The 23,894-nt window shown below is 34.3% G+C and overlaps 1 protein-coding gene across 1 annotated transcript in view; it reads right to left on the bottom strand.

The window, feature by feature from the left end:
- The window catches only part of DIO2 (iodothyronine deiodinase 2), an 89,141-nt gene that overhangs the window by 13,955 nt on the left and 51,292 nt on the right, over nt 1-23,894 (bottom strand). The window contains 2 exon segments of the mRNA XM_074289852.1: nt 1,459-1,734; nt 22,446-22,593. Coding sequence (XP_074145953.1) covers nt 1,459-1,734; nt 22,446-22,478 — 309 coding nt within the window. The 5' untranslated portion in view covers nt 22,479-22,593.

Here is a 23,894-nt window from a genome sequence, read left to right as displayed (position 1 = left end):
GATTTACTCATTTGTATTTTCATAAATTTTAAATGTGAAATGAATAACTATCAAATAGTCTTCTCCTAGAGTCCAAGTTCATACTTGGGCTTAAGTGGGAAAGGAACTAGTTCCAGTTACTCTGACATTCTTTTGTCACATGGATTTCCCCAATTCACACAAATTCTTCTCCTAAAAGCCACATGTGCTTTTATATGTAACCAGAATAGGTGTTTGTGACTAGAAGTTATTTTCTTCACCTCCCTCTGTATTGCACAACAAACCTCAGGGGATGTCTTGACATAGTATTTCCTTCATCTTTTTTTTTAAATTTGTTTTGGTTTTTTTGTTTCCTATCTCTATATTCTAAGGCACTGCCTGATTAACAATTTATCTCTCAGACTTATACTCTTAGCTTCAGTGTTCCTCCAATGCCCCCTGTTCCTATCTGTAGAATAGGGTAAGTTCTAGTACACTTTGCGGAAATCAAGATCTTACTTTTTGACAACCAACTTGCAAAAGGAATTATTTTCTCTTAAGCCTAAAGGACCTGCAGGAGTCAGATGGACAAATGGATAAAACAGAAAAGCTGATGGATACCACAGGTTATTTCCTAAGTGCTGAGTTCAAGGATTCTGCTGACATGTACAATCAGCACAGGAGCTGGTTTTCCAGCCATTTAAAGCAAGTATCACCTTCAGTAGCCCAGAAAAAAAGCTCTCCTTGAACTCAATCTAATCAGGCAAGTGAAGGAGGCCCTAGTTTACTATTTCTTTCATAAGAGATAAATGTTTAGGAAGAAAAAAAAACTGAATCACAAAGGATTATTAAAATCTTTTTTTTTCTTCACAAAAGATATGCGTTTTTAAGCTTCTGAACAACCTCAAAAGGGAAATTTAGATTTTCTGTCAGTCAATTTTGATTTTTGTGTTGTAAATCAAAACAAAATGGCAAGATTATATACCTGGCCCTTCAAAGGGCCCTAATCTGAGTCAATAGATGCATGCATCTACAAACAGGTCTGTTTAACTTAACTTTGTACTGCTATCCTAAATAGGGATGCTATTAAGCAGAAATCAGCTAGCCTTAACAAGCTACTTCTTTGAAGATGTTCCCAGATGATATTTTCATTCTTTTTCTGTCCTCCCCCCTGCAAAATGCCAAGTTACACTGTTGCTTATCTACCTGTATCCCCAGCCTCAAAATAAAATCATGCAACATAAAGCAGTGCATGGTTCATAGCTGACTAAACCAGTACTAGCTAGCATTGGTTCATTTCTACTAAGTGGTCCCATCCAAGTTAAACTGGAGACAGAAATATATCTCTATGTATATATAAGCTAGTGCACTCCTTTTATCTCCCCATAATGTACCCAAAGTGAGGATCACAATCCACATAGCAGCGCCCTTCCAGGTTCAAAAGTCCTATCCCAATGCTTTTAACCAAGGGGGAAAGCAGCATGGCTGGTCCCAACTTACCTGTTTGTAAGCATCCAGGAGAAAGCTTTTCCAGACACAGCGTAGCCCTTCTGAGGTCAGCATGCGCCGCCACTCGCCACGAGTGGACTTGGACCGGCTCAGTAGCAGCACCACGTGCTTCAGGAGGATGACCGAGTCATAGAGAGCCAGGAAAAGGCAGTTGGAGAAAAAAACTGGCAGGATTTGCAGTGTAATCAACAAGTCTATGCTGAGCAGACCCATCTTCTCCGCCTCCTTAGTCACTTTGCTTGAGTTCTCTGGTTTCCCTTTTGCACCCTCATTTAAGGGAAAGGAGAGGGGGGGGTTAGGGGGAGGAGATGGTAGTAAGGTGAGGAAGGGGGGAGAAAAGAAAAGAAACTAAGATTGCAAATAAACCTAAACTGTCACCTCTTTCAAAAGATCAGAGGTGGCAAAATAAAGTCAGCTTCTCTCAAATCCAGCAGTTAGAGTAAGCCCATCAACTCATTCAACTCTAAACTGCTACTTTCCCCCCAGAATTTAAGATGTTAAAAAAAAAAGTCCCTGATCCAGTAGCCTCTTTGAGTCCGTTAAAGAGAGAAACTGCTGCACTTTCAGTTCCCAGCCACTATAAAATTGAAATACACATTCCTAAATTATTTTCAGTTTTTTCATTGTCTTAATTATTCAGATTATCCTGTTTTCTTAATTTACAAGGGCTACCAGGTTGATTGGTTGGTTTTTAAAATAGTGTTTAGAATATAAGGGGGCTGTTTTCTTTATACACAACTTTCTGTTTCTCGTTCTCCTGCTTTCTCTCCCTCACTTCCTTTCCGAGTGTGTCCTTCTGTCTATTTTTTCCCTTCCTTACTCTATCTTTTTCCTCACTTACTATCTGTCTGTGGTGCAAAGTGCTTCTCTCTAGAGCCCAGTTTGTTTCCCTGAAGCCTTTTATACATTCCCTGGCTAATTGCTGCAATAGAGAAATGAAAGCCTAATCTTGGTAAAGATCTTGACGTCATTGAGAAAGAGGGCTTTACTTTGGCCAGAACTGCAATGAATAGAGAAGCAAAACTCGAAAACTTTTTTTTTTTTTTTGAGAAGGGGGGGAGAGAGGGGGTGGAATTTTGCTTTGTTATTTAAAGAGAGAGAGAGAGAAAAAAAAATGTTCAATACCTTTGACTGCTTTCAGGAAAAGCTTTCAAACTTTGGGGAAAGTATTTGAATGTGACTTACAGAGGGACACAGCAAAGAATCCCCATTGCTGGAGGGGTTATATTTGTTTTTGTTTTCCAAAGCATGAGAGCAAGAAGGAGGTTCCAAGGTTAAGATTTCTTTTTCCCTTTCTTTTTTTTCTGCAAATTTTTAAAAGTTTTCTAAAGAAATACTAACAATCCAAATTACCCTTCAAATTTTACCCAGTTTGTTTCCTAGGATTTTTTTTTTTAAATAAACATTCATGCAATTTTCTGGACATTTATAGAAAATTAAAAGTGGGAGAAGAAAGTGTTCTAAATCTATAAAATACTTGATAACCTTATATTATACCTGCAATTTTTTTTTCCTTTTAAGGTTCAATCCTGACCCCCAAATACCAAAAAAAAAAAAAAAAAAAAAAAAAATGCAGGCAAGGGAGAGAAGGTAGAAAGAAGAGAAAGAATTCTTCCAGAATGGGACAGCTTTTTTAAACCATGTTTTGCCTACATGCAGGTAAAAGTCAAAATTTCCATTGAAAAACTGAATTGGCATTTTAATACCACAAAGAGTTCTGAATTCATTTTTTTAAATAAGAAATTCTGAAAGATTTGCATTTTTCCTTAGAAAATATTGCTTCATTCTTTATGTGTGTATATATACGTAATTTTTTTTTTTCAAATTAAGTCTTTAGAATTCTAGGTGCAGAGTTAGTGTTGGTAAGGTACCAACCATATCAACAGGTTTTATTGTCAGAGAATCTCCTATTAAGTTTCCTGGCTAGGTAAGTCGGAAGCAGCCCTTTGGCCCAGCTCTATCACCCCATTTTTTTCATAGTATTCCTTCTCACACACCTAACAGCCCACCTCTAGGAAATATGTTTTCTTGGAAGAGGGAGTGGCAAGAAGAGACACTGGAGGAGGAGGAGAAAGAGGAGGACCGGGAGAGAAAACTTATTGAAAAGGGTATCCCGTGTTTGTTTGTTTGTTTGTTTTTTATATGTACAGAGTTCTCATTGATTTAAATGTGAACCAAGAGGAGCATCCAGATCTGTGACAAACTGAGTTCTGTATTTGCTCCTACTATTTAATCTCCAGACATAGGAAGAATATCATAACCTAAAATCTTTCAGGAGTACATCGTTGTTTGGCAAATGAAGTAATCAGACAATATTTGTACCTGAAACTAATACTAGTAAGTAGTAAGAGCATACTATTTTATATTTATTGTGCTTTTTTAAAAAATCGGATAATTTTTAAGTCTCTCTTCTCTCCCCTTCCCCACATTTTCAGCCTCCCTTCAAAAAAAAAAAAAAAAAAAAAAAAAAGTCCTAAAGAGAAGAGAGAAAAAGGGAAACTGCAAATGGCATTTCACATAGCACAGAAGGAAAAGAAGAGAAGAGGGGAGAAACAGAAACTGAGAGACAGAGAGTGGCTGCTAAGCACTTGCCTGCAGTGACAGTGGAAGGCAGGAGCCAAGTTGAGGACCAAACCCAGGATGTAACTCTTCCATTCACTAGCCTAACCACTAAATCTTTCCTCTTCTCAGACACCAATTCCACTTTATGATTGGACTTAAATATTCCTCCTCCTGCGGTAGACTCCACTCACAAAACACAGCCGAAAGGCAGCTTCTCCCTTTCATTTGAGCTTGAGAAGGGAGGTGTGTTTAGAAATGGTAAACTGATTGGTAGGAAATCAGGAAAGGTTTTCATTTTAAATTCAGGGTTCAAATAACAAATCCAGATGAGGAATTTTGTCTGGATTCCCATTTTCAAGAATCTGTTTTATTTTTGTGCACACCCCCTACCCCCACTACACACACCCCTCTTTCCCCTCCCCCTGCCCCCAGGTCAGAAGAGTAATTCAGGAAATTTCTGTGGTGTCAAGAAAAATATGGAGAACAAACTTCCTAGTCAGGAAGTTTCTTAGAATTCTTCTACCTTTCCTGAATGAATGAATAATTCTAAGGCTAAGGAACTACATTTGCTTTACCCAAGGGTTAATCAGATCCTTCCACTAGTGTTCACCCTCCAGGCTGTGACTTGTATAGCATCCAGTTCAAAAGTTCCATATCCTTTTTATTAATAGCACTTTGATCTTCAAAGAACTTTACACCCACTAAGTAACTAATGCACAAATCCATAAGGTAGATGACTTGGATTAATCCCATTTTACAGATGAGTGAAAGTGAGCCATTGAGGCCCTAGGGTTTGAGCTAGTAGAACTAGCTCTATACAATTTTCCCAGTTCAGAATCCTACCTTCTTTTTTTCCTATTTAACTAATTATCTTATAGATCTCTATAATTTACTGAGAACCAGAGCCCTGACTTTTAGCTAATGGCCTTGCTACTTTTACCTCTGATGTTCAGGGACACTTTTAAATTTTATTTCATTTCTTTGCATAAACCTGAGCTTCCTGCTTCAGATTTCTAATGATCATTAAAAAGACTTATAAAGTTTCTTGGGATCAAAGTAGTCTTAGCAAAGAACATTTTGATGAGTTAAATACAAACAAATGTGAGGCATATGGATTGCATTTTCCTTCACAATCCTGTACTCAGAGTTTTTAATTCCTGGAGAAGGGGGCCTTGGGCAAAATGCTTTAGGCTTTTTACTAAATACAGAACAATATTAGAGGAGGGAAAGAAAAAAAATCAAGACAATTTTTCCTCCCAGGATATGATGCTACTGAGCAGAGCCATTACTTCCTTCTATTTTAAAAAATAGGTATGCCAGTGACAGATCTTTTTTGAGGTTTTCAGTTGTATTGCTAAAGAAAAGTCAGCTGGTTTTCCTCTTCAAAAGAATGTGAGGAAATTCCCATATTATTACTACTGGTCCTTTTTTCCTCCCTAAATTTTAGCTAAAAGCACCCAAAGACCAAACTACTCAACTAGTTCACTGGATAAACATTTGTTTTCTTGGTTCTTACAATGACATTTACCTGGAGCTAACTCTTTCTCTAAGGGATAATTAACTTTCTTCCTCTGGTCCCTTTCAGCTTTGACCACGATAAGGATTGAAAGGAAGCATCACTAACTTCTCCAATAACTACCATTATTTAAAACACATGAGGCAAGAGTTCAAGGGCATAAAGAAAGTTCCCACATATTCCATAATATTATTAGCAGCAAGAACTGGAAATGAAATGCCTATCAACTGCAAAGCAGCTAAAAAAATTATGGTATGAGAGGGTAATGGAATATTTTGGTGCCATGAAAAATAAGGAATGTGAAAAATTCAGAGAAGCATGAGAAGATTTGGATGAATTGATACAGATTGAAGTAAGCTGAATCAGTAAAACCACACACAAAATGACTAAACAATAGGAGCATCATAACCAAATACTACAGAAATATAATGATCAGTTCTAGTCCTAGAAAAAGGTTAAGATAAAGTATGTCTTAATTGCAGAAATGGAAGACTGTGTGTGTATATGTGCAATGTTGCACATACTGTTAGATACAGTCAATCAGTTGGTATATTTTAATGAATTGATTTTTTTTTTCTCTTTTCCTATCATAGTCTTTATTTCAAGAAATAGCTTACTGGACAGGGGAGGGGGTGATGATACATTTGGAAATGAATATAAAAGCAAATATCAAAGATTAAAATAAACATTTAAAAATAAAATGTATAAGGCACTTATATTTTTATGAATATAGTCACATTGATGGAAGTATGAAACTATAATTTTAATCTATAAAATTAACATTCTAAAATTGTGTACCCTTTGATCTGTAAAGAAGGGAGATTGAATCTCTGGCCTTCCTGGGAAGCAAATCTTGTCAGATAAGTTAATTGATATCATCAATTGGGCCATTTCTAAGGCAAATCGTCTCCATTGATAGCCTGATCTCCATTCAAATTCAAAGTCATTTCAATTGGGAGATCCTGGTCTGATCAATTCAAACTGCCCCCAAGTTCCCCAACACTCCTTTCTCCCCCCACCAAAATCTGCTCATAAAATCATAAGATCTGCTCTTTGCAGAAGGTCAAAAGTAGCATGCTCTGCCTCTTTGATATAGCTACAAGGACCTTGCCCGATGAGAAGGCATTCTCTTCTCAGTGCCAGCCTCCATTTCCCTAATACGACTTTGTCATTGAAGAAGTCAGTTTTTCTAACAAAGCTGACTTTTTATCCAACAATAAACTTTACTCTTAGGGTTCATGAATTCTTTCACAAAGAACCTGCTGCAACCAAAAGGGGATTTCTACAACTCTCTAACTGCCACTAGAATTCTATCAACATTATAAAAAAGACATGGTCCCTGCCTTTGAGAATCATATGACAGAACTGAAACCAGAGATGAACTTGGACACACCTTTAAAAAAAATAAATTGGGATAAGAAAGGCAATCTTTATGTGAGATAAAAGACTTAAATACCATCTGATTTTGGGGGGGCCCGTTTCAAGTTCTGGCAGGAATTGTGATGCTGAGAACCTACCCTCTCTATTTCAACTCATTTTAGGTCATTTGTTCAAGTGGAAGAGAAAAAGAAGGGGGAAACGGTGGGAAGAGACTTTTCTTTTTAAAAATGAGGAAACTGAAGTTTGGGATAAGAAATTACTTCTCTGAACTCATGGAGGTAATAAATGGAGGATGCAGGATTTGAATCCAGATCTTTTCCAGATCCAGAAGGGGGAAAAAAGTAGATGAGGAAAAAGAGTTTACTCAATAGAATGCCTACTTTAATGCCAGTAAGATCTCAATTAATGTCAATTGTAATGCTATTTTTTGTGAGAAAGGCAGCTGTCCACCAAGAACTAACTGGATTGCATCCATCACCTCATTTCATATAGGCCACTGAACAGCTGTTAGAAGACAAAAGCTTTCATTCACTATTGACCTAGCCTGGAATTAAATTGTTGGCCATTTCCTTATCCATAAATCACCTAAACCTTTCTTGGAGCCCAGGAATTTTATTGTCTTATTTTAATTTTTATATGCACATGAAACATAGGTATAAATGGAAGAAAGGGAGTAGGATATAGGGGAGAAAAATAGGGAGCTATGGAAAGTATGTACAAAGTGAATCCATTCTAAATAAATTCATCACTCAAAGAGGAAATGAAATGAATTGCCCACTATCTTCTCAAGGTGAGTGAAAGCTGAGCTTCCAATATACTCTGCCCTCTTATCATCTACCTGCTCAAAGCCACAGACTAAAAGAAGTTAAAAATAACCTTTATTTTGAAATTGTTCCTTCCTCTAATCTGTTTCAATTTAGCTCACATAAGAACACCAGATCATGTTACAGTTGTACATGAAATGGGTTATTCTTTGGATGTCCATCAATTGGAGAATGGTTGGGTAAATTATGGTATATGAGAATATTATTGCTCTGTAAGAAATGACCAGCAGGATGAATACAGAGAGGTTTGGAGAGACTTACATGAACTGATGCTGAGTGAAATGAGCAGAACCAGGAGAACACTATACACTTCAACAACAATACTGTATGAAGATGTATTCTGATGGAAGTGGATATCTTCAACATCCAATTCACTTCCAGTTGATCAATGATGGACAGAAACAGCTACACCCAGAGAAGGAACACTGGGAAGTGAATGTAAATTGTTAGCACTACTGTCTACCTACCCAGGTTACTTATACCTTTGGAATCCAATTCTTCCTGTGCAACAAGAAAATTGGATTTACACACATATATTGTATCTAGGTTATACTGTAACACATTTAATATGTATGGGATTGCCTGTCATCTAGGGGAGGGAGTAGAGGGAGGGAGGGGAAATTTTGGAAAAATTAATACAAGGGATAATGTTGTAAAAAAAAAAAATTACTCATGCATATGTACTGTGAAAAAAATTATAATTATAAAATTAATAAAAAAAAAAGAAATGGGTTATTCTTCATAAATGTCTTTTTACAGTATCTTATAAGAAATGAGTTACATTTTAAGTTATAAACATAAGGTTCATGAACTTTTAAAAAATATTTTGATCATTTCAACATAGAGTTGGTTTCTTTAATAATCCTCTGAATTTCATTTTATGTGCTCAAAAACATTATTCTGAGAATAGGTCTAAAGACTTCACATGATTATCAAAGGAGTCCATGATATAAAAAAAGGCTAAGCCTCTGCACTAAGTATAATAGAGCCTTGGGAATGACAACAGAATATGGTATACACTGCTCCATGCCATGGAAGAAGAAAAAGAAAGATTCCTCCCAGTAAGGGTGTATTATGATTTTAAAGAAAAGTTCGGATTCGCTCCTATAAATGACGCTCTCAAGCTCAGTTAAAAAGTAAAAGTAAAAAGTTTTAATCAAACAAGACAAGGTACAGACAATTTAGATTTACACAAACCCAAACAAATAGAAATAAGAACAATTGACAACATGACAATTATAGCAGATAGAGGAAGAGAATACATCACCAATTCAAAGGAACCTCAAAAACTCAAATGGCTGGGAGTCCCGTTTTAGCCTCAATCAACTTGAATTGTGTAAAGATTTTCCCGGGCGAAGCGTCCTCCCCACAGGTGAGACTCGGTGGAGATATAGGACACTTAATCTTATATATGTTTTTTTTAGACAAAGAAGACCCTTAGTCAAGAAGTTTGGCACATATACATGTGTAAAATATGTGACCATCTGGTGTTTTGACTCATTCCATACTGTCTAAATCTTGACGTATTTCCTTATCAATTGTATATGCTCGGGGAGGAAGCCACCCAGCCCTAAGCATAGACATTCCCAGGGATGGCTAGTTCCTGGTACCTATTGTCAAGGACATATAGAGTTCAGGGAACGGTCAAATTCCCATAATTTAGAAGCTCAGGCCTGTTAGATTTGAGTGAGCTTACAATTCTAATATGAAATCTTAATTTCTTATTCAAAGGGCTAAAGGTACTATACCTCTTCTCCAAAGAATTGCTGAAAACCCATGAAGATGAAGCTAAGAAGCTATTCTCCATTTCTACTATGATTAGAATAGAATTGAATAACAACAACAAATCTAGGTTAGATCTTTTTTTAATGACATTTTATTTTTTAATGACATTTTTTTAGTTTTCTTTCCTGGATGAAGTACCAAGGAAAGTTGTAAACACTTCACTAGGAAGCCTAAATTTAAGGCTAAAGGACACCTAAGAAGATGACTTCTCAATATTCCATGATTCTATTGAGTTTTAATGTCAATAATAAAGAGTCAATCAATCTCACGGCCAGAAAGACCTGAATTAAAGTTTCACCTCTAATATATATTGGCTAAGTGATATTAAACAAGTCACTTAAATTCTTCTAGGCAACTCCAAGATTGAACTACAGGGAAAGTGACTCTGTGATGGTAGAGGGAGTTCATTATATCAATGTAATGTCAAGTGTGGTTCCTATCCCTATTCCAGAATATGCATCTTTGCTGATATAATATATTCAAGTTGAAATAGGAACAGCAAATCAATGCCGTATACATAAACCATGTTTCTGTTTACACCTAAATTACTTAGATCAATTGTTTATTAGAGGTATATGAATATATTGGCTTAATTTGGATTCCTAGTATGATAAGCAGTATTTGTGAATTCTAACATATTTGCAAATTTCAGTCTCATTAGCTAATGACTTCTGAAGAATTATAATCAACACACACATACATACTTAGCCAAACAAGTATCTTTTAGAACTGGAGTGTAAACAAAAGAACCAAGTATAAATATTTCACTTCAAAATAATTCATGGTCATATATTACAGATTCTAAATGTACATATCCAAAAGGACTAGTCTTTTTAACATCAGAATGAATGATTAAAGTATGAATATATCCAAATTTCACAATCCATAGAATAAATACTTCTATTGATCTTCTAGAAAAGTTAAAGAGTAATAACAATAATAGCTAATAATAGCTAACATTTATAAAGCTTACTGTACCAGGCATTGTGTTAAAAGATTAGTAATTATCATCTCATTTGATCCTCACAAAAACCCTGAGAGGTAAGTGCTTGTTATTTTACCCCCATTTCCCCAATGAAGAAAGTGAGGCAAAATGCTGGAACTCTGTCGTCCCAGAAATCAGCCAGAGTCAGGCTAATCAAAAGTCTTTATTCTTGGTCTCTTGAGCTCGCTGGGATTAGATCTAGTAATCTCCACACCACCTCCTTCTCTCCCCACCACCAGGAGAATGCCTCAATTTCCTACTCCTACTCCACCCACACACGTCACTTCCCCCTCTTTGTCCCACCAATCAAGTCATCACAGAATAGCTGAGGAGGGTCAACCTTCAAACATGTTAATAGAGAACTGTCCAATTAGCAATTAATCTCATGTGCTCCATTATCCAAGTGCATTTGCTCAGTTCTAGCCCTTTACATTAAATAATTTGCCCAACATTAAATAGCTAGTCTCAAAGGTCATATTTGAACATGGGTCTTCCAGATACTAGATCCAAACTCTGTCCTCTGTGCTACCTACCCTCCCCTAAAAAGTATTAGGAAACTTTGCATTTTCATATTTACTTCCATAAAATGGTATCATGGGCTAGTAAACTAAAAAAAAAAAAAAAAAAAAAAAAAAAAAAAAATCACAGAATGTCAGGGCTGTAGAAACCACAAAAATTACTTATAAGTAAGGAAACAAAAGACCTGGGTACTTAAGGGATTTTGCCAAGAAGCAGTTAATGGCAAAAACATTTAGAACCTGGATTCTCTGACTCCTGAGTCAAAAATCTCAGTCTTTAACTTTAGCTGTACTGTTGATTCTGTGAATAACTAAGAATTGCCTCTTTGTGCCTCCATTTATCCAGGTGTGTGATAGAGGTACAAATGTCTGGACCTGTCCATGTTGATGGTTAACAGTTTAATATCTCTTTCAAGCACTCCAGCCTTTCCTATGGAATTCACTTTTTAAATACAAGACATTAGCTCTTTGATTGATGAGTTTACTCAGACCTATCTAAGTCAACAGATTCTTTTTGAATAGATCTTTTTTGAAAAAACATTTTTGGCAAATAAAATCAAGGTTTTTGCTATTAACTAAATGATTTATTCCACCCAATTTGATTGAAATTTTGGTTCTCTAAAGGAAAACAGGTAAGATTGCTTATAATTGGGGTTAATTATTAGGGATAGGCAAACTGCACAAAGAATAATCAAGCTGAACTTTTGCCAATTAACCTGAATTTAACCTTCAATAGGGTCTTATAAGAATGTAGTTTTCTTTTTTTTTTTTTTTTTTTTATTGTTCATGTCCACTCCCTTTTTCCAGCTAAAATTTAAAGGGGAAAATACTCAAATATTCCTCTTCTTCTCTGGGGAAAAATATTGTTTTACTAATAGTTGTTTGAACTACAGAAGTAGCAGAAGGTTAGCTAGCAGTATGCATTAAAAAAAAATCCTTAACTTTTAAAAGGGCAAAGTGCTTCATTAACTTAAAATTCAATGCTTGCTCTAAAAGATGTTACTAAACAGGTAAAGATAAAAAAGGAGAAGAACTGACAGTGTCATAAAATCATGCTTTCATTTAAGGCCATTGGTGAAAAATCAGCTAGAAATCAGTTTATATTTTTAAAGTATTAGTGCAATAAAATTCAACCCTAAACTTACTCTAAGACTTTGAGGACTCACTATATAGAATTTTAAATTTTACAAAATGCTTTCATCATACTTTTCTATACAATTATTACAATATTATCATTTTATAGTTGAGAACATGGAAATTCAGACACATTAAAACTTGTCCAGAGTTATAATTAAGAAATGGCAATCTCTAGAATCAAAATAATAGCTTCTTAGAGATGAAAAGGCGTTAAGAGGCCACATCAACTTTTTAGAAATTCTGCTTATAATATCTTCAAAAAGTGACCTCCTAGACTTTACTTGTTAAGAAGTTTGGGCTTGTAGTTTTTTTTCCTCCCTCATGGCAATGAGCCAATATTCTCTGGGTCTTACATACATTGATTTTTGTTCTTCCTTCTGTATTCAGATTCTTACATTCCTCTTTCACATGAGAATGGCTAAAGATAGCTTATCCCTTCCCTTTCTGTTGCTAATTCTTTTCCTCTCCAAAGTATATGAACCTATTTTGTTGACTCATCTATACCTTTTTTATGTTTCATCTGACTGCAATTTGTGTTTCAAAATTTCTACTTAATTTTGGCCTTTTTATCAAGAGTATCTGAAAGTTCTCTATTTCCTTAAGAATCAATTTACCCTCTATAAGCTTTATACGTAGTTTAGCTGGGCAATTTAATCTAAGGTGTAAATCTAGATCTTTAGTCTTATTATTCAATTATTTTCTTTAATAGTGGTAGCTGTTATATCTTATACAATCATGATTGGCTCCTTGATATATGAATTATTTTTATTTGCTGCTTACAGTATTTTTCCTTTGACTTGGAAGCCCTGCATTTTGTCTATTGCATTCCTGGGTGTTTTCATTTTAGGGTTTCTTTTAGGAGGTGACTAGTGGATTGTTCCTATTTCTGCTTACATGCTGGTCTTAGGCAAATTTTCTTCATAATTTCCTGAAATATTAGATCTAGACACTGTCTTATTCAGAGTTTACAGGTAGTAACATCATCCTTAAATTCTTTTCTCCAAGAATCTACTTTCCAGGTCATTTGTTTTTGCTATGAGATAATTTTGATTTTCTTCTATCCACCCCCCACTCTACCAGTCTTTCAACTTTATTTAAATATTTATCTCATTAAGTCACTAACTTCTACTTCTACTTAATCTATTCTGATTTTCAATTTTTTTCTTTGATAAGTTTGAGCACCTCTTTTTCCAAGCTGTTCATGGAGAAATGAGAAGACTCTCAAATTCCTAGCTGAGATTTAAATAAACTCCATTTCTCTGATCAGACAAGTAACCCTATCAAAAACAAAAATTAGGTTAGTCTGGAATAACCTGTTTTGATGAGATTCCTATAACTTCTTAAAATTTGTCTCCACTCATTTATTTTAGTTATATCTGACTCTTCATGATCCATTTAGGGGTTATTTGGCAGGAACATTAAGCAATTTGTCATTTACACATGCAATTCATTTTATAGATGAGGAAATTGAGACAAACTGGATTAAGTAACTAGCCTAGAATCACACAACTAGGAAGCATCTGAGGCTAGACTTGAACTCTGAAAGGTGAGTTTTTTCTGACTTTTGGCTAAACATTCTATCCATTTTGCCACTTAGCTGCCCTTTTTGAGATTGCCATTTTCCATTTTTAATGTCAGTAAATCATCTTTATTAATATGTTCTAATCAAAATTAATCAAAATTAAACTCATTGATCTATCATTGGTAAATTCTTTTCTATTCCAAACTTGAAAATTAGGACATTATTTTTCATTCTATAATCTTATATCATCTCTTCTATTCTCCACAATTTTTCAGAAATCATTGACAGTTGTTTAGCAGTGTCATTTGCTAGTTCTTCCTATGTTCTAGCATGTAGTTCTTTCAAGACTTGTGAATTAAATTCACTGACAGAAGCTAAGAACTTATTCCTCATAACCTATCTTGGGTTATAATATCATAGTGGATATTTTTGTTCTGTTCTTTTAAGGCCAAAGATCATTCTCCTTGGCAAAGAAAATAAGAAATATAAGTAGTTGAATTCTTCATAAGAAATATGAGAAGGGAGGCAGAGAATAGGGATCATAGAATTTAGACCTAATGGAAAGTTGTCTAAGTTTGCTGGAATGCCAAATATGTGATGGGAAATAGTAGAGATAAGGTTGAAAAGGTATGTTGGAATTGTGTTGTAGAGGGCTTGAATGCCAGTGTCAGGAATTTATTTTATAAGCTCTGGGGAACCAATTGAAGGTTTTCTAGTGGAAGGGGACATGATACATTAGTGAGAATCCCAGGCAGTGGTATGAAGGATATATTAGAGAATGCATTGATTAATCAGGAAAAATGCAATATAGTTTTATCATAGCTTAGGCAAACAAGTAGTACTGAGCTTTAAAGGGAGAGACTACTTTTTTATTATTAAAACTTTTTTATTTTCAAAACATATGCAGATAATTTTTCAACATTGACCCTTGCAAAACCTTGTGTTCTAAATTCCCCCTTCTTCCCTCCACCCCATCCCCTAAATAGCAAGTAATGCAATATATGTCAAACATGTTAAATCCAATATATATGTATGTGTGTGTGTTTATACATATATTTATACAATCATCTTGTTGTATAAGGAAAAAAAAGAGAAATAAAACAAAATGCAAGCAAATAACAACAAAAAAGAGTGAAAATGCTATGTTGTGATCCCCATTCAGTTCTCACAGTTCTCTCTCTGTATGTAGATGGCTCTCTTCATCACAAGATCGTTGGAATTGGCCTCAATCATCTCATTGTTGGAAAGAATCATGTAGTGGAGAGACTTTGGTATATTCAAGCTTATATATTAATAGAAAATGTTGTTGCTGTTGTTGTTCAATCATATTAACCAGAGAATGCATTTAGGATTTTCTTGGTAAAAACACTGGAGTGGCTTGCCATTTCTTCTCCAGATCATTTTATAGATGATGAAACCAAGGCAAATGGCTTAGTGACTTGCTGAGTCACACTGCTAGTATCTGAGGATATATTCAAACTCATGAAGATGAATTTTCCTGACTCCAGGCTGGGCATTCTATCCATCGCACTACTAAGTTGCTCAGTTTATTTACATTCAAATAATAAGGAGAAAAAGGAAATTTAAGTCTTGGAATTCCAATCAGAAGACCACAGATCAGATGGTCACTTTACTGCTAACTAGCTATATAACTTTGGACAAGTGACTTCATCTCTCTGAATGTCCCAGTTTCCTCATATGTAAAGTGAATGGGTTATGGAGTCAATAAAAGTTCATTTTTATTTGTTCTTAGGCTACTCTTTGATTCTCATTAATTTTCTTTGTGGTAAAGCAGTTTCATATTTGATTTATTCTTTAAAAAGAGAAGAAGAATTCTTAAAAGAGAAATGAAGAGAGCTGCACAAAGAAATCAACAGCAAAACTATAATAATGGGAGATCTCAACCTTGCACTCTCAAAATTAGATAATTCAAACCACAAAATAAATAAGAAGTCAAAGAGGTAAATAGAATACTAGAAAAGTTTGATGTGAAAGATCTTTGGCGAAAGCTAAATGAAGACAGAAAGGAATATACTTTCTTCTCAGCAATTCATGGAACCTATACAAAAATTGATCATAAACTAGGACATAAAAACTTCAAAATCAAATGCAGTAAGGCAGAAATAGTAAATGCATCCTTTTCAGACCACAATGCAATTAAAATTACATTTAATAAAAAGCCAGGGGAAAATAGACCAAAAAATAATTGGAAACTAAATAATCTTATACTAAAGAATGATTGGGTAAAACAGCAAATCATAGACATAATTAATAACTTCACCCAAGAAAATGACAATAATGAGACATCATACCAAAATGTGTGGGACACAGCCAAAGCAGTAATAAGGGGAAGTTTTATATCTCTACAGGCCTACTTGCATAAAATAGAGAAAGAGAGGGTCAACAAATTGGGCTTACAACTAAAATTGCTAGAAAAGGAATAAATTAAAAACCCCCAGACAAACACGAAACTTGAAATTCTAAAAATAAAAGGTGAGATTAATAAAATTGAAAGTTAAAAAAAAACTATTGAATTCAATTAATAAAACTAAGAGTTGGTTCTATGAAAAAAACAACAAAATAGACAAACCCTTAGTAAACCTGATTAAAAAAAGGAAAGAGAAAAAGCAAATTGTTAGTCTTGAAAATGAAAAGTGAGAACTCACCACTAATGAAGAGGAATTAGAACAATAGTTAGGAGCTACTTTGCTCAACTTTATGTCAATAAATTCGATAACTTAAATGAAATGGAAGAATACCTTCAAAAATATAGCTTGCTCAGTTTAACACAGGAAGAAGTAAGTAGTCTAAATAGTCCCATTTCAGAAAAAGAAATAGAACAGGCTATTAACCAACTCCCTAAGAAAAAATCCCCAGGACCAGATGGATTTACATATGAATTCTACCAAACATTTAAAGAACAACTAACTCCAATGCTATATAAACTATTTGAAAAAATAGGGATTGAAGGAGTCCTAACAAATTCCTTTTATGACACAGACATGGTACTGATACCTAAACCAGGTAGATTGAAAACTGAGAAAGAAAACTATAGACCAATTTCCTTAATGAATATTGATGCTAAAATCTTAAATAAGATATTAGCAAAAAGACTTCAGAAAATCATCCCCAGGATAATACACTATGATCAAGTAGGATTTATACCAGGAATGCAGGGCTGGTTTCATATTAGGAAAACTATTAAAATGATTGACCATATTAATAATCAAATTTATAAAAACCATATGATCATCTCAATAGATGCAGAAAAAGCATTTGATAAAATCCAACATCCATTCCTACTACAAACGCTTGAGAGTATAAGAATAAATGGACTAGTTCTTAAAATAATAAGGAGCATATATTTAAAACTGTCAATAAACATCATATGTAATGGCGATAAATGGAACCTTTCCCTGTAAGATCAGGAGTAAAACAAGGTTGCCCACTATCACCATTACTATTCAATATAGTACTAGAAACACTAACATCAGCAATAAGAGCCAAAAAAGAGATTCAAGGAATTAGAGTAGGAAATGAGGAAATCAAACTATCACTCTTTGCAGATGACATGATGGTATACTTAGAGAACCCCAAACACTCTGCTAAAAAGCTATTAAAAATAATTCAGAACTTTAGCAAAGTTGCAGTATACAAAATAAATCCACATAAATCCTCAGCATTTTTATACATTACCAACACAATCCAAGAGCAAGAGATACAAAGAGAAATCCCATTCAAAATAACTGTTGATAGTATAAAATATTTGGGAATCTACATAACAAAGGAAAGTCAGGAATTATATGAGCAAAATTATGAAACACTTGCCACAAAAATAAAGTCAGATTTAAATAATTGGAAAGACATTCAGTGCTCTTGGATAGGCCAAACGAATATAATTAAGATGACAATACTCCCTAAACTAATCTATTTATTTAGTGCTATACCAATTAGACTCCCAAGAAACTATTTTAATGACTTAGAATAAATAACAACAGAATTCATATGGAACAACAAAAAGTCGAGAATTTCAAGGGAAGTAAGGAAAAAAAAATTAAATGAAAGTGGTTTAGCTGTACCTGTTCTAGAACTATATTATAAAGCAACAGTCACCAAAACCATTTGGTATTGGCTAAGAAATAGACTAGTTGATCAGTGGAATAGGTTAGGCTCACATGGCAAGATAGTGAATAAAAATAGCAATCTAGTGTTTGACAAACCCAAAGAACCCAACTTTTGGGATAAGAATTCATTATTTGACAAAAGCTGCTGGGAAAACTGGAAGTTAGTATGGCAGAAACTAGGCATGGACCCACATTTAACACCACATACTAAGATAAGATCAAAATGGGTCCAAGATTTAGGCATAAAGAACGAGATCATAAATAAATTAAAGGAACATAGGATAGTTTACCTCTCAGACTTGTGGAGGAGAAAGGAATTTGTGTCTAAAGGAGAACTAGAGATCATTATTGATCACAAAATAGAAAATTTTCTTTACATCAAATTAAAAAGTTTTTGCACAAACAAAACTAATGCAAGCAAGATTAGAAGGGAAGTAACAAATTGGGAAAACATTTTTACAGTTAAAGGTTCTAATAAAGGCCTCAACTCCAAAATATACAGAGAATTGACTTTAATTTATAAGAAATCAAGCCATTCTCCAATTGATAAATGGTCAAAGGATATGAACAGACAATTTTCAGATGATGAAATTAAAACTATTTCTACTCATATGAAAGAGTGTTCCAAATCACTATTAATCAGAGAAATGCAAATTAAGACAACTCTGAGATACCACTACACACCTGTCAGATTGGCTAAGATGACAGGAACAAATAATTATGAATGTTGGAGGGGATGTGGGAAAACTGGGACACTGATATATTGTTGGTCGAGTTGTGAAAGAATCCAACCATTCTGGAGAGCAATCTGGAATTATGCCCAAAAAGTTATCAAACTGTGCATACTCTTTGATCCAGCAGTGCTACTACTGGGCTTATATCCCAAGGAAATACTAAAGAAGAGAAAGGGACCTGTATGTGCCAAAATGTTTGTGGCAGCCCTTTTTGTAATAGCTAGAAACTGGAAAATGAATGGATGTCCATCAGTTGGAGAATGGTTGGATAAATTATGGTATATGAATATTATGGAATATTATTGTTCTGTAAGAAATGACCAACAGGAGGAACACAGAGAGGCTTGGAGAGACTTACATCAATGATGCTGAGTGAAACAAGCAGAACTAGGAGATCATTATACACTTCAATAATGATACTGTATGAGGATGTATTCTGATGGAAGTGGATATCTTCAACATAGAGAAGATCCAACTCACTTCCAGTTGATCAATAATGGACAGAATCAGCTACACCCAGAAAAGGAACACTGGGAAATGAGTATAAACTGTGAGCATTTGTTGTTTGTTTGTTTTTCTTCCCAGATTATTTTTACCTTCCAAATACAATTCTTCCTTTGCAACAACAATAACAAAAAAAAATTCGGTTCTGCACATATATATTGTACCTAGGATATACTATAAGATATTTAATATATATGGGAATGCCTGCCATCTAGGGGAAGGGATGGAGGGAAGGAGAGGAAAACTCGAAATAGAAGGGAGTACAAGGGATAATGTTGTAAAAAAAAAAAAATTTACCTATGCATATGTACTGTCAAAAAAAATGTTATAATTATAAAATTAATAAAAAAAAAGAAAGCAACTCCTTAAAAAAAGAAGAAGAAGAAAGAAGAAAGAAGAAGAAAGAAGAAAGAAGAAGAAAGAAGAAGAGAGAAGAAGAAGAAGAAGAAGAAGAAGAAGAAGAAGAAGAAGAAGAAGAAGAAGAAGAAGAAGAAGAAGAAGAAGAGGAAGAAGAAGAAAGAAGAAAGAAGAAGAAGAAGAGAGAAGAAGGAGAAGAAGAAGAGAAGAAGAAGAAGAAGAAGAAGAAGAAGAAGAAGAAGAAGAAGAAGAAGAAGAAGAAGAAGAAGAAGAAGAAGAAGAAGAAGAAGAAGAAGAAGAAAGAACATACAATTCATTGGACTTAGATATCTCTGTAACTCTATGAGGTGGAGATATAAAATGTAAGTGGAAAAGGGGGAAATAATGTTAGAGATATTACAAAGAAAGGATTTTTAGGAATTAATAATTGATTACAAAGCAAGAGGAGGATATCAAAAAAAGAGGGAAAAGAGTCCAAGATTTCTATGAAGCTTCATGTCCATGTGATGTAATATTTCCAAATCTTCAGTTTTATAGGTTGCAACATTATGGTTATTTACTGTTCAAAACCTGAACGAACCATCAGTAGCTTCATGTTGGCTGGTAATTCCTTAGCAGTGTATTTAATCCACACCATGGCTCCAGTCTGCCTTTATACTTTTATTTCATATGACTCATCTTTACAAAGCCCACATTCTAGGCAAAAAGGACTAATAGTTGTGTCCTGATCCTTTTTTTTTTTTAACTTTTCCTATTTCTTTGCATTTAGATGGGAATTGCCTGGGAAACTATATCTGTGAATGTGGAACTCTTGTTCTTTTAAAGGCTATTGAGGGTCCTTTTGTTTTGATACCTTCCCTTGTCCCTTCCAGTTCCAAACTGAAAATAACACCAGTCTCTTTAATTATTTTGTCTTTGATGACATTTTCTCTGGATCTTTCCTTTAGCCTTATAACATGTTAGCTTGTACTTTGCCTATTGATAATGTCATATTGTCCTTTTCCCCTTAATTTTGAAGCTCCAAGGAAGAATTATCTTGTTTTTCATCTTTTAATCTGTATCTCATAGTAGAGTGCTTTGCACATAAGAAGTATGGTGCCAATGTACAGGGACACAGCCTGTGATTTCACTGTTGTAGAGCACTCCTATTAATGCAAGTAGTATCTAGTAGTCTTAGAGAACTGACAAAAACAACATGGATAAATTAAGAAAGCAGTTTCACAAATCTCATTTAGGTCAGAGGCAGGAAATTCCCCAAAGTCTCCAGTACTCTGAGGTCAGCTTTTTTATTTACTACATCATGATCCATCACCACAGATACAATAAATGTTCATTCAATCTGAATAGAGCCCTAAAGAGATGTTGGAGGTAGAGATATAGATTTGGGTACTCATTTCCATAGATATGGATTGAAATTCTAAAAATTATTGAAAAGACAGACAGAGACACTGCTTAAGCAATGAAAAAGAAGATGAGCTATCAGCTTATGGGAGAGAAAAAGCAGTTAAAGGAATAGAAGAAGAAGAATAAAATGTAGTTTCTAGACAACCAAGGAAAAAGAAGGCCTTAAGTAGGAGTGAGTAAACAGTGTCAAATGATGCAGTGAGAGGGGAGTATTAGAACAGGGGAAAAAACCCAATGGATCTGAAAGGTCATATATGACACTAAGGAATAAAGGATTAGTATTAAGTGAGCTCACAGTGGAAGACCTCAACATTTACCATAAAATTTAAGGCACAATTATCCTGAACAATGAGGAAGGAATTTGAAGGCAGAATGGGAGGCTTGAGAGGAAGAAGAAGGTAGAACAAGTGTTGTCAAGAAAATGATAAAGAATTAATATGAGATAAAGAATCACTTGATGTTAGATGCCATAAACTTATAATGGAGCCAATCACCACAATTTTATTCTTTCTAATAGCATTTAGCTGATCAAACATAGGGGCAGAAGGAATATATACACCCAGGTATTATGAGGGGCAAGAACTATGAAAATTCAAAAGCAGAGAAGACATTACTGTAGATGTCTAATTATAAGGTAAAAAATAAGAATGAAAAAAATTTAGGTCAGAACAAGTTAAAGGCTGGGAAAACAAAAAGGGATAAAGGGCCATAATGGAGGATGGAGAATACATTTTCAAGGAAGATTTCAGTATGAAAGGTAAAATGATAACAGGTTGTAGTGAGAGAGAAAATTTCAAGGGTTTCAGTTTGGATAAACAACAAATTTTTAGAGATAGTGAAGTCTTAAGTTTTGAAGATATTGATGGATGACTGATTTTCAAGAGAAGATAGAGATTACAACAATTGAAGGACATATCAAAGAGATTTATCCAAAGAGTCAGACTACTGCTGAAAGAGGTCAGAATCTTTGGAATTAAAGGAATACCAACAGTAAAGCAACTCTGGATTCCAACTGGAAAAGTTGGGATTTCATTGATAATTAAATAAGAATAAAATACATTCATTTTGGTATGCACATATCTATAATAGTTTAACAAAAATCTCTGCTAAGAAGTTTGCTATATAATCTTTGTTATCCTAAAAGACAAATAATTTTTAATAAATATCCTTCACTTGGTAACTACAAAATCATTACATAATGAAAGAGCTTGTTTAGAGCTTCATCATAACATATCCTATCAATAATAGCAGTGAATGGAGAGTAATTTATTTTCCTTTTTTCCTTTCCTCTTCATGGAGAATTGATACATATGTGTCAACAATATTGACCATCTCCCTTTAGGCACTTGCTTGAAGGAAAAGCATCGACTCCTTGAAGCAATTCTTTTATAGTGTTCTCTTAGAGTAGGTGACAGATAACTTCAGTAAGAGCCACAAGGATATTATTCAGAGTGTAGAACTATGATTGGAAAATACACCTTTCAAAGTGCTAATTCTACACCACCACCAAATGCACTGTGTGAATTTGAGCTAGTTATTTCAGCTGTCATTTCTGAAGACTGTAAATAGTTCCTTACTTCCCCACATTACAAAGATTCAGTCTATGACACTGAGCAAACCACTCACCTCCATGAGCCTCAGTTTCTTCATGAGTAACATGAGCAGGTTGGACAAAGTAAAAAGATCCAAGGCAGTTGAGCTCTAGAAGTGTAATCAAGCAGCTTTTCAAATTGACGTGAAGAATGAACCAAACCTTGTCACACTCCAAAGTTACCTGTTAACAACAGAAAAGAAAGAATAAACAGAATTTAAAAACTAGATTTTTGTTAGGTTGATCCATTCAATTGCTGTTACAGAGCTTTTTAATTTGAAAGGTGAGACTGTAGTAGCTGAAAACATCAAAATTTTCAAAGGATCTATTATTTGAAGGCAGCTTTTACTATTTTCCATGTTACCATAGATTGTGGTTATTATAGTCTTGTTGTAGTCTTATGTACTAGGCTATCCTGTGAAATGCCTGAGATCTTGAAAATCTATCAGTGAAGTTCCTATTTAACAAACTTTTTAGCTGTCCCTTTAAAATAGGACAGTTTCTTCAGAGAAGTTGCAGACTGTTGAAAATAAAACAGGCTTCATAACATAGAGTTCCTGAAGCTCTGGGTACAATACAATCTTTTTTATTCTCACCTTCAGTCCACACCCAAGCATAACTCTGTAAGTAGTTTTTGCCACATAAAAAAAAAAAAACAACACTCAAATAATAAATCACAATAAATGAAAATGACCTGATCCTCCTAACTTGTATATTTAAATGCCAGTACAATCTATTCTCCATGTTTAGGCACTAAAGAGCCAAACATTGAGTGATATAAAACTTTATTTGGGGTATCTGCTAGCCATGTTCCTCTTTCTCAAATGATCATGGTATAATATAATAATGGTAGATATAGGAGACTAATCCTTGTGCTAATATGTGCTTGTTTTCATAAGTCAACATTTATGTAGTACCTATTATGGACCTATACCGTATAGGAAGAAACCAACATGTGCCATCTTTTTTTTTTTTTTTTTTTTTTTTTTTGCTTTGTCCATATGTGTCTTGTCTCCCTAAAAAGATTGTAAGCTATTGAAAAGCAGACAATCTCTTAAACTTGTTTTTCATCCTGGCAACTAACACAATGCCTTTTACATATATATTATTCAGGTTTTATTGGTTTATTGGTTTATAGTACATGTTTACTTTTTTGACAAATGTCAATCATTTAGCTATCATACTATTCTGAAGAGAGGTGAATAAAAATTTCTCCCCACTATTTCTGTGCCAGAATCATATCTTTTGTCTGAGCACCTCAGTGCTTCAGGGATAGGTGTTGTAAAAATGCATAGATAGATAATAAAACTGTAACATTTTCCATAAATTATTGAACTAAAGTCATTTCCTTTTTTCCATCCATTTTTAATGGTATGCAGTACACATGCTGACTCAGAGTGAGATTGCTTTTTAAAATATGAGGTGGTCTTAGTTTACTCATTTGCATATATCCCAGAATGCAGTAAACTGCAGTATATGCTAGG

This window comes from Sminthopsis crassicaudata, chromosome 2, assembly GCF_048593235.1.
Source record: "Sminthopsis crassicaudata isolate SCR6 chromosome 2, ASM4859323v1, whole genome shotgun sequence".
In the NCBI taxonomy this organism is placed as follows: Eukaryota; Metazoa; Chordata; class Mammalia; order Dasyuromorphia; family Dasyuridae; genus Sminthopsis; species Sminthopsis crassicaudata.
The sequence above is the reverse complement of the archived record's forward strand: the minus strand, read 5'-3'. Positions and strand labels throughout refer to the sequence as shown.